The sequence below is a fragment of the Benincasa hispida genome, chromosome 1, assembly GCF_027475165.1.
Source record: "Benincasa hispida cultivar pf3 chromosome 1, pf3_genome.v1.1, whole genome shotgun sequence".
NCBI classification, from domain to species: domain Eukaryota; kingdom Viridiplantae; phylum Streptophyta; class Magnoliopsida; order Cucurbitales; family Cucurbitaceae; genus Benincasa; species Benincasa hispida.
In genome coordinates, this window is record NC_143478.1 from 75,746,492 (window position 1) to 75,761,228 (window position 14,737).

The 14,737-nt window shown below is 37.6% G+C and overlaps 2 protein-coding genes across 3 annotated transcripts; one reads left to right on the top strand and one right to left on the bottom strand.

Annotated features, from left to right (window-relative positions):
* The first annotated feature begins 1,091 nt into the window (after positions 1-1,091).
* Positions 1,092-10,228, top strand: LOC120085829 (alanine aminotransferase 2-like). Its single transcript, XM_039042044.2, has 15 exons — positions 1,092-1,609; positions 5,640-5,690; positions 5,880-5,930; positions 6,256-6,321; positions 6,400-6,461; positions 6,908-6,986; positions 7,082-7,186; positions 7,270-7,380; positions 7,607-7,744; positions 7,836-7,910; positions 8,019-8,139; positions 8,261-8,415; positions 8,708-8,782; positions 9,501-9,704; positions 9,830-10,228. Exons 1-15 carry the CDS (start codon positions 1,424-1,426, stop codon positions 9,944-9,946), a joined length of 1,596 nt encoding a protein of 531 aa, XP_038897972.1. The 5' UTR covers positions 1,092-1,423; the 3' UTR covers positions 9,947-10,228.
* LOC120085836 (Remorin family protein) lies at positions 10,111-13,461 on the bottom strand. Of its 2 annotated transcripts, none has more exons than XM_090308033.1 (5): positions 12,883-13,461; positions 12,224-12,773; positions 11,519-11,912; positions 11,340-11,421; positions 10,111-10,476 (listed from the first exon to the last, which is right to left on the bottom strand). In XM_090308033.1, the coding sequence occupies exons 1-5, from the start codon at positions 12,955-12,957 to the stop codon at positions 10,249-10,251; spliced, it is 1,329 nt and encodes a 442-aa protein (XP_090164159.1). In that variant the 5' UTR covers positions 12,958-13,461; the 3' UTR covers positions 10,111-10,248. The 2 variants fall into 2 exon arrangements, with proteins under 2 accessions (XP_090164159.1, XP_038897982.1); XM_039042054.2 differs by having other exon boundaries at positions 11,519-12,002; positions 12,883-13,437.
* Positions 13,462-14,737: the final 1,276 nt, after the last annotated feature.

Here is a 14,737-nt window from a genome sequence, read left to right on the forward strand (position 1 = left end):
GGCCAAAAAGTCATGCATGGACTAAGAACTCAAGAGACATTCAAATACAATTAATTGCAAATTATAGAAAATAAGACCTAAAAACATGAAACTTAATTGCATTAATTAGTCAAAATGCAAAACTAAAAACGTAGAAGATCTTCAAATTGTCTTAAATAATTCTTCTAGGAGGCGGGAAATTTAATCTTCAAGTTTGACAAGGTTTCACATCACGTTTTCCCATGCAGTGCACACTACAACATTTTCTTCATAAAATTTACACACTTTTTTTTTTACCTCCATGTTATCTTCCAAACTACATGCCATCTTCATGTTATTTTTTTCTTGACTTATTGAACTAACATTATATAAAAATTTGGCTCAAAATTATTTGTCGCTTCTTTTGAATTTGCTACTTTTGAAGATGTAGTGTGAAAACCTTTTGAATCTTCTTTGTCTCACTACTTGTAATTGCTCATTTGGGAACATGCAATGGTTTAATTGTTGAATTCACATCAACATCGAACTGATGCATCGACTCTTCCAATAGTATATGTGAGATGCAGGGGTAAGAGAAAACAAAACAATACTCGTGTTTACATGATTAAAAAAATATTTTCATTTGATCCAAATTTAAAGAAAAATAAAAAAAAAGTCTAGAATTTTATCCATGAAAGTAATTATAAGATGAAACAATGCATCATTTTTTTTTTTTTTTTGCATGCGAGTAACTTCAATGGTAGATTTGTGAAAACATTAAAATAAAAATTATTGTATTATCTATTTTACCATACTAAAATATTAGCCTATTTATTCGATAGTTTAATTACTCTAAGCACAAATTTTCTCTCTTTTGCACTATATAGAAGATATATATTTTTTTAAAATGGTAATATGAAAATGTAAAAATAAAAATTGTTACTTATTTAATTTTTAAAAATATATGATAATTAAAACAAAACTGTAAAATATTAATTTATTAAATGCTAAAAACTTACGATTGAAAAAATAATTAAAATTACAAGATTTAAAAAAAAATCTAATTATGAAATAGTCTACTCGGCGAATAATTTCAAATTGTTCAAGTTTGAGTAAATATTCCAAATTTGTCCATTAAAAAAAAAGGAAAAAAAAGTAAAACCATGCAACATTAGGAAAGGAAGTAATTTGTCCTTGACGAGAGAGGGTTGGGAAAATTGAGGGGACATAGTGGTAATGTAGGAAAGGAAAAATGTTATTGTAAATTCAGTATCGACGAATTTTTTAGTCAGCACAGACAGCTGAAAATCAAATTGTGTTATACTACTTCTTCGATTCTAATTTCTATCACACACAGATTCAATCGAAGTCCAATACTGTGTGCGCCAAATCCATCTGGGTATCCACATCTCCTACAAATCTGCTCAATTATCAACCTTTTTTTCTGCTTTTATTACATACTTCGATGCGGAAATACGCTCGCGTTACCGCTTCACTGATCACCGATCTTCTTCGCAGCCGCTCCCGTCAATCCCCTCGTCTTTTGTCCTCTACCCATATTCTCGATCACCCCTCTTCTTCTTCTTCTCCTTCTTCCTCACCCATGTCCTCTTCCACTCATCCGCTTTCAGTCGCCACCATTAACGATAAGGTATTCTTTTCTTACTGCCCGATTGGGGTTTTTCTTTTGTTTCGCTGATTTGTTCGTTGATTGATGCTATGGAGGATTATTTCTTTATGGGGTTTGGATTTTAGATCGTATTTTGTGTCCTTCTTTCTTCGTTTTGTGCTTGCAGAGCATAACTTCTTTCGTTTCATATCCTCTCAATTGTTTGAGCTTCGGCCTTATTTCTGTTTTGCCTCATTTCCTTTCCCAATAATCTATCATGTCTATCTCTTTCCCGTTTTTTCTTTTTTGTCATTGTCACAATAGTTTTTCTACTTGGGTTTTGTGTGTTGGTCTGTTTTATTGGTTTGTTATAAATCAGTTAATGTTGGGAGTTTGTGGATGTATTGTTGCTATCTCATGATCCAGTTTGGATCCGTACCTGAAATAGTTGCTTTGTGTCACAATCGCACCTTCGTAAGGGTCTCAAGATAAGGGTCTCATCCTCGAACAAGTCAGTCAATCCAAATTTGAATAGCCAATGGTACAATGGGCGTTTCTCACAATCTCTACCCTTGATCTTGATAAAATGTTTTAGAAAACGGGGTTTAGAGAATTTTTTTTTTGTAAACATTTGAAAGCATGATTTGAGCAAAGAAAGATTGCAATAGGATAGAAAGCAATAAGCAACAACAATGACTTTTTAGCATACTACACCGGGTATGAGGATATGATGGTTAGTTTTACCCTATATAATACATTCTGAACAAAAAGACATCTGCTACCCTTGAATATGGAAATGAGTGAGCGGTCATACACTAAGAAAAGTGCTAGAAAGTAAACTAACAAGTAAAATGAAATACGTAGGATGAAAGCATGGTAAAAAGAGGTGGAGATGGACGTGTGGCCATGGGCAACACGCCTTGGGGACAAGCATGACCATGACATTCTCCTTCACTCAATTGGTTGATGTTCTCGTCAATCGACTCTGCTCGAACTTAGCAAATTGTTGAGCAGTTGCCTTGAGGTCTTCTACGTGCTCCTAATGAACTTCTTTGTCTTAGAGGTTTTTCCACCTCTCCAGGAACTCTTCCAAACCTTGTCCTGGTCTTCTAACTTTGTTACTTCTTTCAACAAGTCTCATTGACTTCTTCCTCTGTCGTTTTCTTCATCGTGGCAAGCGGACATGTCACCACACTACATCGCTCATCGGCATGGTCGGGATGATAGGGTTTCAATCTACTTATGTGGATGATAAGATGAATCTCCATCCATGAGGTAATTGCACCTGATAAAAGGGTTTTCTCAACCTTTTCGATGACTTCCACCGATCCTCTCTAGCTGTTCACGAGGCGACGTTCTTTTTGGCCTGGCAATCGAAGCTGTTCTGGGCGCAATCTTACCTGAACTTTGTCCCCTGGTAGGAACTTTCGGCATCTAGGCTTCCTTTTCCTCCTCTTTGGAGGTAGGGACTGGTGTAAACTGTTTGACTCAACAGTGCGACACTTTTTCAAGACATACAAAATGTCTTGAAGGGCTTTCTCTTCCATGGTTTCAATTGACTTGTGGGTAAGGTCCCTCTCCAACTAGAGGACTGAAATCATCTTTATCCCATTTGGTTGTTTGATCCCGACATGCACAATGGTAGGCGTAGTCCCTGTGATCACTAAGCATTTAGCGAGGGGTATCGGTATTACCTTGTGCTTGAGCAAGAATTCCATCTCCAACACCACCTCAAAGTCATCTATTTCAACGATCACAAAATCGGTAGGGCCACTCCAATCCTCCCACTTTATGACCATTTTCTTTACCATTCTTGTAATAGGCAAGGCCGTAGAGTTCACTGCTTTCATTTTTCCTACGCTTCCTTCCCAACGGAGATTCAACTGTCTGGCTTCTGTTTCGAACATAAAATTATGGGTGGCTCCGGAGTTGACCATGGTACTCTTGGCCGACCTGTGGTTGACCCAAGCATGTACGTACATCAATCCACCGTTTTGGGGTTCCTTTGTTTCTCCCATATTCCTTTGGAGGGCAACTAAGAATTTTAGGGCCTCAACTCGTGGGGTTTCATCTTCCTCTACTTGTATGTTTTCGTACTCTGTAAGCACAACCTTGCCTTTCGAGTCGGAGGCTAATGAGGCTTGGAAAGCGTTAAAGGTTGCTCGTTTCGGACACTCGCTTGCCTTGTGCTGCCCCTTGCATATATAACGGAATGAGGGCTTGCTATGTATTTCTAGTCTTCCATTGAAGTGGTTTGTCATCCCCATTAGTGTCTCTTCTCCCCCACTATTTCTCGATGGGCTTGAACAGTTGCTCTTACTCCCTCTAGTTGAGGATTTCGAGTGTTGCCTCGTCTATTGAGATTCGTCAGTTAAGTTGAACAATCGTTTGGCCGTTGCGTATGTGGTTGGGAGATCCTGTACTCTCTATTTATATAATTTTGTTTTTGCCCACAGTTTCAAACCTTCGACAAAACAGAAAACTGTCTTTTTCGGATATATCTCCTATGTTCAACATCAACTTGGAAAATTATTTCTCATAGTCCCTAATAGTGCCAGTATGTTTCAATTCTCGTAGCTTATGTCTTGCCAAGATTTCAACATTTTTTGGGGAAGAACTGAGAACGCAACTCCTGTTTCAGTCTTCCCACGTGTCGATGGTGCATCGACCCTCTTGGATGTCCAGGAAACGGGACCTCCACCATAATTTGGCATCCTTTGCTAGATGCATCATCGCCAAAGTGGTCTTTGACTCTTCAGTAGTTGTGTTCGAAGCTTTGAAATACTTCTCCATATCAAAGATAAAATTCTCTAGTGCTTTCGCGTCGTGAGCCCCACAGAAAGGCTTAGGTTTGGGTACTTTCACCTTGTTAAATTGGATTGCACCCCTAGCTAAGGTCTAGTTTCCCACTACCCTCATGGTGAGGTTAACTCTTGCACTGATGTCCGTGATCTTAGTTCGAACAACATCGAGAGTGGCTCGAAAGTCCTTGGATAACTTAGTCACCATCTGAATTATCGCCTTCTGCGGCTATCTAGTCCTTCGACACACTCTTCCACAGGGGCAATGGAGCCCGACGGGCCATCCCCATGCTCAAAATTACTAGTTCTCATAGCCTTTGCTTCTAGGGTCTGACCCTTGTTAACAATTCCTTGACGAGTATCCCGTTCAAACGGCCAGCCATTGTGTTGATTTCATTGGCCTTGCCAGAGATTTCTTGTAACTGAGTTTCTAGGAACCGAACCTGATTGGGGACTTCTATTAGATAGATAGAGCATTTACTCTTCTATTTTGACCAACCGGTCAACATGGGACTTGCCCAACTGTTTCCTAGCGGACATGATCATAGATTCTCAACTTCACGAGTCGACTTGGTTCTAATACCAATTGTCACAATCACACCATCGTAAGGGTCTCAAGGGGATTGTGCGTTTCTTGTTCTCGCCCTCGAACAAGTTAGCCAATCCAAATTTGAATAGTTGATGGAACAATGGGCGTTTCGCACAACCTCTACCTCCGATCATGAGAAAATGTTTTAGAAAATGGGTTTTAGAGAAAAAGGTTTTTGCAAACGTTTGAAAGCATGATTTGAGCAAAGAAAGATTGTAGTAGGCTAGAAAGCAATCAGCAACAACGACTTTATAGCATACGACACCGAGTATGAGGATGTGATAATTAGACCTACCCCCATATAGTGCATTATGAATAAAAAGACATCCACCCTTGCATATGGAAATATGGGCGAGTGGTCATACACTAAGAAAAGTACGTAGAAAGTAAACTAACTAGCAAAATGAAATACATAGGATGAAAACATGGTAAAAAGAGGTGGAGGCAGACATGTGGCCATGGACAAGCATGACCGTGACACTCTGATTTCATTAATTGTTGTGGTGTTTTTTACTATATTATTATTAAGATTTGAAAGTCCCTTTCTGTCTGAATAGATTTTTGTTGATCTTATATAAAAGCCCTTTCAGATTCAGACCCTTAATTCAATTGATGCTCCATCTAATTAGTTTTAGTTTCTGTGCTAAAGTTCGACTATATTTACTCTGATGTTCTTTTCCAGGTGCTTAAATGCGAGTATGCTGTCAGAGGTGAAATCGTCACTCTTGCACAGGTAATTTGGCTGTCTTTATTTGTGTAAGAATACAAGCCTAAGACGATAGAAAACTATTTGGAGCTCGAAAATCTTAAAAGTTAATTTTATCTTTTGTTTTAAAGTGATAATAACTAGTCTCCCTTGCTGATTAGTAAGGAATTGCATTTTCCTCATCTTATTGCATCTTTTCTTGCATTTCTTGTGTAGAAATTACAAGAAGAGTTATTGGCTAAGCCTGGTTCACATCCTTTTGATGAGGTATGGAAATTTCTTTGTTGTCTACTAGTTTACCTTTTGAGTTGGATGTCCATTTAATTGATAAAGAATGTGAAAATATCTCCTTATATGTGTTGAACCACAAATCAGATGTTGTCTAATACAAAGCAGTTGAATTTGATTGAAATAGGCAAGCAATGCTTGCTTTCTATATAATGCACATAACCTCTAGTTAGTGAAATTTTATGATCTTTGACTTTTGGATCTAGGATTTTTTGGCTGCGGGCACCTTATGACACTGAAATATATGGTTATAACAGCATTGGGTTAACGTTGTACTTCAATTTGTTGTTTTTATTTCATATAGATACTCTACTGCAATATTGGAAATCCTCAGTCCCTTGGACAGCAGCCAATAACTTTCTTCCGTGAGGTTTGTTTGCTCTTTTTCACAGTAAGTTTGGTGTTTTATATAATGGATGGAAAAAATTAATTTGTTTCCAATTCTCAGGTTCTTGCATTGTGCGATCATCCTGCTATTTTGGACAGAAGCGAAACACAGGGTTTGTTCAGGTATTGGAAATTTTGTCACCTTTATACAACTACAAGAACTGTTTAGTGGATTTTAGGAAGCTGTTAGACTTTATTAGTATCTTTTTTTTCCCCAAAAGGATGGACAATGCAGGAAAATTAAAATGTGATTTTGTACTCAGTTTTGGAAAATAAGGTTGTACCAGTTTAGAGCCTAATCAGTAATTTTGAAAATACTGAGATGTTACTCGCTCTTCAACAATGTACAAGTGATACTTGGGAGTTTCATGCATAGTAAACATATACTAATCCCCTGTCCACAATAAATCCATGAAAAGTAGCTAATAATTATGAATGATTGTACTTCATCTTTTCTTTTTTTCTTTCCTCGTAAAGAACATGGCATTTGTTTAATTAGTAGCCTTGCACAAAGCTTGAACCCGATTTCCCTTCTCCCTACTCAACTGAATTTTCCCAACTTATTGCAGTACTGATGCCATCTCGAGAGCTTGGCAAATTCTAGATCAAATACCTGGAAGAGCAACTGGTGCATATAGTCACAGCCAGGTCATTATGAAAAATTCATATGAACAGATGGTAAAGTGGTAAGTTGAATGTGGCAACGCTGATGAATCTATTTATTGCTTCACTTTTGACATCAGGGTATCAAGGGTTTGCGTGATACGATTGCTGCTGGAATTGAAGCTCGTGATGGATATCCTGCTGATCCAAATGATATTTTCCTAACAGATGGTGCAAGCCCAGCGGTAACCTCCAATTTCTATCTAGAACAAAGACTATTTTTTCAATCTAAGCTTGATAATGATCCCGGTGTTCTTTCTCTGGCCAGGTCCACATGATGATGCAATTGCTTATAAGATCGGAAGGGGATGGAATTCTTTGTCCAATTCCTCAATATCCTTTGTACTCTGCTTCAATAGCTCTCCATGGTGGCACTCTGGTATTTACAATCTTTGATTCAGTATTTCAAACTAATAAAGTTGGTGGTTGTTTTAATGTGCTAAATCACTCTTAGCTGACCTAAAAACTATGTTTTAGCTTCTAGATCAATTGGCAGGTTGCTTATAATGTTTTTTGCATACAAGTTTGTTCAACTTGTTTGATCACTGTAGGATTTAGAGTTTTATTTGTTTCATTGTAATGTGATGACCATCTGGTGGATGCAGGTCCCATACTATCTCGATGAAGCAGCAGGGTGGGGACTGGAAACTTCTGAGCTTAAGAAACAATTGGAGGATGCCAAGTCCAAGGGTATAAATGTTAGGGCCCTGGTGGTAATAAATCCTGGGAATCCCACAGGACAGGTGCATGTCATGTTGCCACTCCGTATCTTCTGGTTAAAGAAACATGCGTCCCTTGTTGAAAATTTAAAATGTTGTTGGAAAATTCCTGCAGGTTCTTGCTGAGGATAATCAGAGGCAGATTGTGGAATTCTGCAAACAAGAGGGCCTTGTTCTTCTTGCGGATGAGGTTGGTAAAGATGGATATAAGTGATGTGATGATACATTTTGGACCAAAGAATGAGATGATTGATTCTCAACCTGTACAGAATTGATGTATCTTTGTTACTTTCTACAGGTATATCAGGAAAATATTTACGTTCCTGATAAAAAGTTCCACTCTTTTAAGAAGATTTCCCGGTCGATGGGCTATGGAAATGAGGATATCGCGTTGGTGTCATTTCAGTCAGTCTCGAAAGGTATTATTGCATTTCTTTTTTAAATGATTTACCGATGAAGCATGGTTTTGGAGGAATCTTATAGAAATAATCAATTTCAAGTGTTAGAAGCACTTATATACTTATTATATGCATGATATAGGTTACTATGGCGAGTGTGGAAAGAGAGGTGGATACATGGAGGTTACTGGTTTCAGTCCTGAGATAAGGGAACAGATATACAAAGTGGCTTCAGTGAATCTGTGTTCTAATATTTCTGGCCAGATTCTTGCAAGCCTTGTAATGAATCCCCCAAAGGTTACTTTCCTCTTCTTCTAGCCGACATATTTTCTATCTCTTCCATTCTCTTGCATGTGGAGGGACACAATGGGAGTATGGGTGGGTGGGTGGAATAAGGTTTATTTATTTTTCCTCTTCAAGAGTAAGATTTAAACGTCCTGGAATTTTGATAGAAATGTGGATCCATTTACTTTTGGCTTGTTTCGATTTGGATTAGGATTTGAAAGCTTTTGGCTAACTTGACTTTGTATTATGATGTCAAACATTGCTTGCTTTTGCTACTTCATACTAAGAAATTTCTATAATGCAGGTTGGGGATGAATCTTTTGAATCATATTCTGCAGAGAAGGATGGAATACTCTCTTCGCTGGCAAGGCGTGCAAAGGTTAGTAAATTGACGTAGACAATCAATTTTTGGGTTGGTGAAATAGTTTTCTTTTAAGAAAATAGAGTCCGAAACATAGTTTAGGAACATTAACTGAGGCAAAACCTGGGATGCTTTCATACAACCTAGAACGGGGCCTGCGCTGCAACGTCATTTGGTAGTGAACTTAAGCAAAATAAATAAATAGAATCTGCTACATCTAAATGAGAAACCAACTCCTATCTGAGCAAAACACAAAGAAAGGCACGATCAAAGGAGTACAAAACTCAACGTTAACAAGAACAGTGTTCTGTTCCTTTTCAACTGGCATAAACCACATAATTGCAAAGAAACTAGTTTGTCGAAGAACATGGCCCCTCCTTTGAAAGGAAGGGTACCGAACAACTTCATGAGCTTGCAAATTTTCAACCCCTTTGCACATCTGCTAAATTGAAACTTTACCAATGGTACCTCCACACTGAGTCTGTAAAAGGGCAAAAGCTGCAAAACCCCACAATGATTCAGGTCCTCTGTTCTTAGGTTCCTATTTGGGTTTGCTGACATTTCTGTTTGTCTTATAACGGCTATATATATCCTTCCCGTTTAAAGGTGATATGAGTTATGAGTTGCTGATCCACACTTGGCAATGTAGTTAATGAGCTAATTAGAGAAAATGTTTAAACAGGTTTGCTTCCTCACCTGCTGCTCGCTCTTATTTTACTTTTACTTCCTACTGTAGGCACTAGAAGATGCTTTAAACAACTTAGAAGGTGTGGAGTGCAATAAAGCTGAAGGGGCGATGTATCTCTTTCCTCGTATTTACTTGCCCTTGAAGGCAATCAAAGCAGCTGAAGCTGCCAATACAGCTCCTGATACTTTCTATTGTCGTCGCCTCCTTAATGCTACTGGAATTGTCGTCGTGCCAGGTTCTGGTTTCGGTCAGGTTAGTTTCGTTTTTTCTTATGCTGAGCCTGTACAGAGTAAACTACATTCTGCCATGAAACATAGTAGAGGCCTTTGATTCCTATGGCAAATAATTAAGACCATCTTTTGTCTGTTTTCTTTAAGGTTCCTGGTACATGGCATTTTAGATGCACCATACTACCTCAAGAGGACAAGATTCCAGCCATTGTTTCACGTTTGACAGAGTTCCACAAACAATTCATGGAAGAGTTTCGTGACTAAGTTCCCGCTGCAGAACCCATTTTCTAAATTATGAGTTCTATTTTTAGCATGCTGATTTTCCATTATGAACTTGAGACTTCCCAAAATCTCTCTAAATTAATGAATAATAGTGATAGACCGGTTGATTATTTTGTTTACTACCTCAAAAGTTGAAAGAAGGGGAATGAAGGCCAATAAAATATTGTTAAAAACTCAAAGATAGTGACTTCATCCTCCTGCTATTGTCCTTTCAAGAAACAACCATAATAAAAATGAAAAAGAAAAGAAGAGATGTTACAAGTATTTGTTTTGATTATTTTATTTTAGTGAGTGTTATTATGGGTAGGGAAGCAACCACAAGAAGTGGTGTTGCGGCCTAAAGAATAAGAGTGTCTCCAATTTAACTTCTTGACATGTTCTGTGGCTTTCTGAATCTGCTCAGAGTGTTGTTGTCTGGCTGCTTCTCTCCATTCCTCAGCTTTTCTGTGGACTATTGCTAATCTCTTCATCAGCTTCTCCTCTAGATTTGATCTCATCCTTTCTATTTTCACCTGCATTACATTTTCATCCGTTTCTTTCAGTAACCATTGAATTCCTGCTTCTAATTCATTTAAAACATGGGGAATTCAAGCAACAGTTGGTTCGGCTTCGGAGTCCAAATTTTGGTCAAAATCATTAAAGACCAACAGAACTAACAAAATCAATAAAACTCAACCGACAGACTGAATCATGCATTTAAATACAGCTCTAAACAGTAGGTTGGCTTCAATTCTTTATTATAACTCTTGAAGTTTGAATTCTTTCCAGAACAATTATGGAAGACTTCTGCCATAACATTTATGTTCACAAGAGTTTGAAATCTAAACACTTGTGTATTTACAAAGCGCTTATGAAATAAATTTTGATGGTTAAATGGAAAATTTTCAAAGATTAGAAGTATAATTTGAACCAACCTCCTAATTCAGGGATATTATTGATATCTTAAGCTAAAAAAATATTTGAAGGAAACAAAATTTTAGTAAAACAGGTATAAACTAACGAAAAAGAAAAAGAAAAATATTAATATTCTTGCAAGATGGAGATGAGACATTAAAAACCAAACCCTGTTTTTGGGCATTAAAGAGCTCAATTCAAATAAACAAATACCTATTTTTTTCCTGGCTTTTTCAAAATGGGGATTGCTGTTATAAAATTATTTGGAAGAGTGGTTACTATCATCTTGTTATTTTAATGGAAGCATATGCTGATACGAGGGTTACTGAAATCAGGTGAGCACAGAAACAGAGGTGGACTAGTCAAGAAGGTGACTCTGCCTCGACCATGGCGGATGGCTCGAGGAAGAAAACGACGAAACCCAAAACGTGAAAAATCAAACAACTTGTTTAAAAAATAGAATTTTTCGGTAATGGGTCACCTCAAGTTTCTTCGATTGAGCTTCTGCTTTTGCATTTTGCAGGTTCACCCAAGCCTGGATCTTGGCTTCTTCTCTCTGATATCTGGAAAAATAAAATAAATTTATAGTAATCAGATTCAATCTTAATCAATGGTGAAATGTAAAAAAGTCAAAGAAGGTGATAAAAGAAATGTTCTTACCTATTACAGCACTTAGTCTTCTCCTCTTCTTCCCAAGCTGCAGCTCTGGAATCCGATATACTTTTCCGGCATTCATTCCCAGTTTCAAAGTGTCTCAAGCTTTTGGAAATTTCTTCCTCTTCTTCTTCCCTCGAGCTCCAATTTGATGTAACAGAATCGTATTGAGACGGAAGCTGTAGCTTGGCCAAATGGCATTCCTGCAACTGGGAAATGTCGACGGTGGCATTGTCGCCGCCGTCACCGGCTAGACCGAGTGGCCCGGATCTGCTAGCTGGCGTGTTGTGGCGAACAGGGGAAGTGCTTTTGAATGGCGTTGGGCACCTTGAGGTAGTGGAACTGCCAAGAGGAGTCATCTCTGTTCCAATGTCTCTGTGTTGAACCTCAATGATGGCGCCTGCAACTTTCATCTTGTTAATGGGAGAATTGTTGAACAGAAAGCCTTCTTTCGTTGGCAAAATTGGCTCTACATTGTCCATAAACTTATCTGTATGAATCAAATTTAGAGTTAGAAGAAACCATCAAAGTTCACATGCAGGTCCAAACACCAAAGGACAAAGTTTAACTGAAAAGGCTTGAAGTTGGGGGACCAAGTTTTTTAAACAATCTACAGGAAAAACGTTGAAAAAGTACAACAATAATTTAGAAAGAAAAAGGGTCTTGAGTAAAGCTGAATTTTTTTTTTAAGTAGAAGAGGAAAGTTTGTACCTTTTAGGTGTAAATCAGAAACTCCATTGAAAGCTCTTAATGGGTTACTGTTATTTTGAACTAAAGTTGCAGATTCAAGAAAGTTAGAAACTGGTTTGGAAACCTTTTCTTCTGTAACTCGAGATTTCTCAGCAAAGACATCTGTTTGGGGCTTAAAGTTATCACATTGCTTTAATATCTTTGTTGGTTCTGATGGTTTCAATGTGTGGGCAGGGGAGTCATTGCAAGGGCTACAAACAAGCCACTTCTCTGCTTCGTCCCACTTTGAAGGGACATTCTTCCTTGAAAGATTTCTAACACTAAACCCAAACACAGGTCTTCCAGGAGTTGAAGGAGAATCTGTAACTCGTCTTTGGGTCACTGAGTTAACTCCATCTCTCCTTCTCTGAGTTGAAACAGAGCAGGTGACATTGTTTGCCATTGGTAACGACTTGACAAACTCTGAAGTTTCTTTGAGGTTAAGCTTGCAAAGTGGATCATGGAAGGTATCTGCAAAAGGGTTATCCTTGGTTTTACCATAGAAGCTTCTCCTGCCTTCCAATGGCGGTTCCTGAATCAAGAAAGCCAACAAGCCATCATCATCAAGAGTTTTAAAAGAAGTAGATACATAACAAAAAACTAAAAACTAAAAACAGGAATAAGATTGTGTGATCATTTACCACATTTGATTCAAATAAGGGAGGAGGGGACTGAAAGTATTTGGGAGTGGTGAGATCCATTGCTTTCAAAAACATAAAGTGAACAGAAAGCAATGAAGATGATGATGAAGTCTCTTTCTGGTTGTTAAAGAAAAGGTTCACTCCTTTTCTTCTTCTCAATCTCCATCTTGATCATATAGATATAAAAGCACCGTGGGTTAAGAAAGTGACTGTGTTTGCAGTCAAACAGACTCCTCACTGTCCCAACCCAAAAGCATTGACTACTTGGAATAATGGGTAAAATTAAAATGCAGCTACTCACATGGGGTAGCCTGCAAAAGCCAAGCTTAGCCAAGCCATGCTTCTCTCTATATCTATATACCTATATATATATGTATGTACGTCTAGAAGTATATACTCAAAATTCAAAATGTTAAAAGAGAATTAGGCTGAAAATGAAGGCAGCATGAGATGAAGAAGGAGACGAAACAGTACTTCCTCAAAAGGAGAGGGAGCGATGGGGGAAGGGGGTCTCGTGAATCATAAATTTTGAAACTTGAAGAAAAGGTAAAATAAATAAATCAATGGGTTCTGCCTTTTGTTATTTTGTATTCTTTTTAGGAAGCTTCTTATGAGTTATAGATGGGATTTGTTTAAAGTTTTGAAGGGAAGGGAAGGGAGTAGGGTGTTTAGTTTTTAGGCAAAAGCTGGTTTTGTCCTGTTTTTTATTTACACAATAGTCATAAGCAAAAGCATAGCACTTTTGTTTTGTATCTTCTCTCTGTTCCCAAAGATGCCAAGCTACACCCGACAAGATTTGTGGTCACAAAAATTATTCTGACATTTGTTATTTAACACAAACAAGCTCATTTTCTACCTTTCAAATTCTTTAGACCATCATTCTTCTCTCAGCTGATTGATTGCCTAACAAAATAATACTCTAGTCTATACTCCCTACTCTCTTCCATTCTCAAATTTTTAGGCAGGGATGAAATCAAATGGTGTCAAGCCCAAACCAACCATCAAAATATCAATCGATACAAACCAACCATCAAAATATCAATCGATACAACTGTATATTTGTACATTAGAATGTTCAATGTTGATATTAAATATCAATAGATATCTTTTTATAAATACCTATAAGAAATATTGTCTATTAGTTTCTGTTTGAAGATTGTTGAGGGTTGTCCCAAGCATGGTTCAAAGCCCATGAACGGGCCCAAACTCAAGGGAAATCAGGAGATGCCATGAGAGAATGCGCACCCCAAAAAGGAAATATCAGAGCCTTGAGTTATGAGTCAATCAGTCGAGTCGATAAACATATAATATAACTGAAAATAACAGAGTTGCACTCGGTTTGGCACCTTGCAACCTTGAGCATCATAAACAACCATGATATTGCCAAAGTTACTTGTAACCATAGGTGACTATTAGATGAAGAGCGTTATAAATAGTCGTGATTGATGACCCCAAAGGAAAAAGAGTAAGTAATCTCCAAAAGAAAACTCTGACCTTACTTTTATATGCTTACTAAATTAGGCATCAGAGTGTGGTAGGCTTGACACCACACCAGCGCAAGGGTCTTGCACGTAGGTCGACTTGAAAAGCGAGACCAAACCAAGAGAAGCGAGCTAAAGGTCAAGACCATGAGAAGCCTATGACGAACACGTGCAAGATCTTAACTCAAATAAAGATATACAATAACAACAAGATATATAACTTAGTTGGAAAGTAAAAACAACTTAATTTACATGAATTTTATATCTTTTTTTTATTTACAGAAATATTCGTCAATATTGATTTTTTATTGATAGATCCATCAATATATCTAGAAAGTTGAAAACCTAATATTGATATCAACATGGACACATTT

What these genes read in the sequence shown, in the direction of transcription:
- LOC120085836 (XM_039042054.2), bottom strand. Translation starts at nt 12,957, where the DNA reads ATGTTTTTGAAAGCAATGGATCTCACCACTCCCAAATACTTTCAGTCC. An exon ending in CCTTATTTGAATCAAATGTG is followed by an intron (nt 12,774 to 12,882) that starts GTAAATGATCAC and finishes TTCTTGATTCAG; the next exon opens with GAACCGCCATTGGAAGGCAG. An exon ending in TTCTGATTTACACCTAAAAG is followed by an intron (nt 12,003 to 12,223) that starts GTACAAACTTTC and finishes TGATTCATACAG; the next exon opens with ATAAGTTTATGGACAATGTA.
- LOC120085829 (XM_039042044.2), top strand. Translation starts at nt 1,424, where the DNA reads ATGCGGAAATACGCTCGCGTTACCGCTTCACTGATCACCGATCTTCTT. An exon ending in GTTCACATCCTTTTGATGAG is followed by an intron (nt 5,931 to 6,255) that starts GTATGGAAATTT and finishes TATTTCATATAG; the next exon opens with ATACTCTACTGCAATATTGG. An exon ending in GTGCATATAGTCACAGCCAG is followed by an intron (nt 6,987 to 7,081) that starts GTCATTATGAAA and finishes TTTTGACATCAG; the next exon opens with GGTATCAAGGGTTTGCGTGA.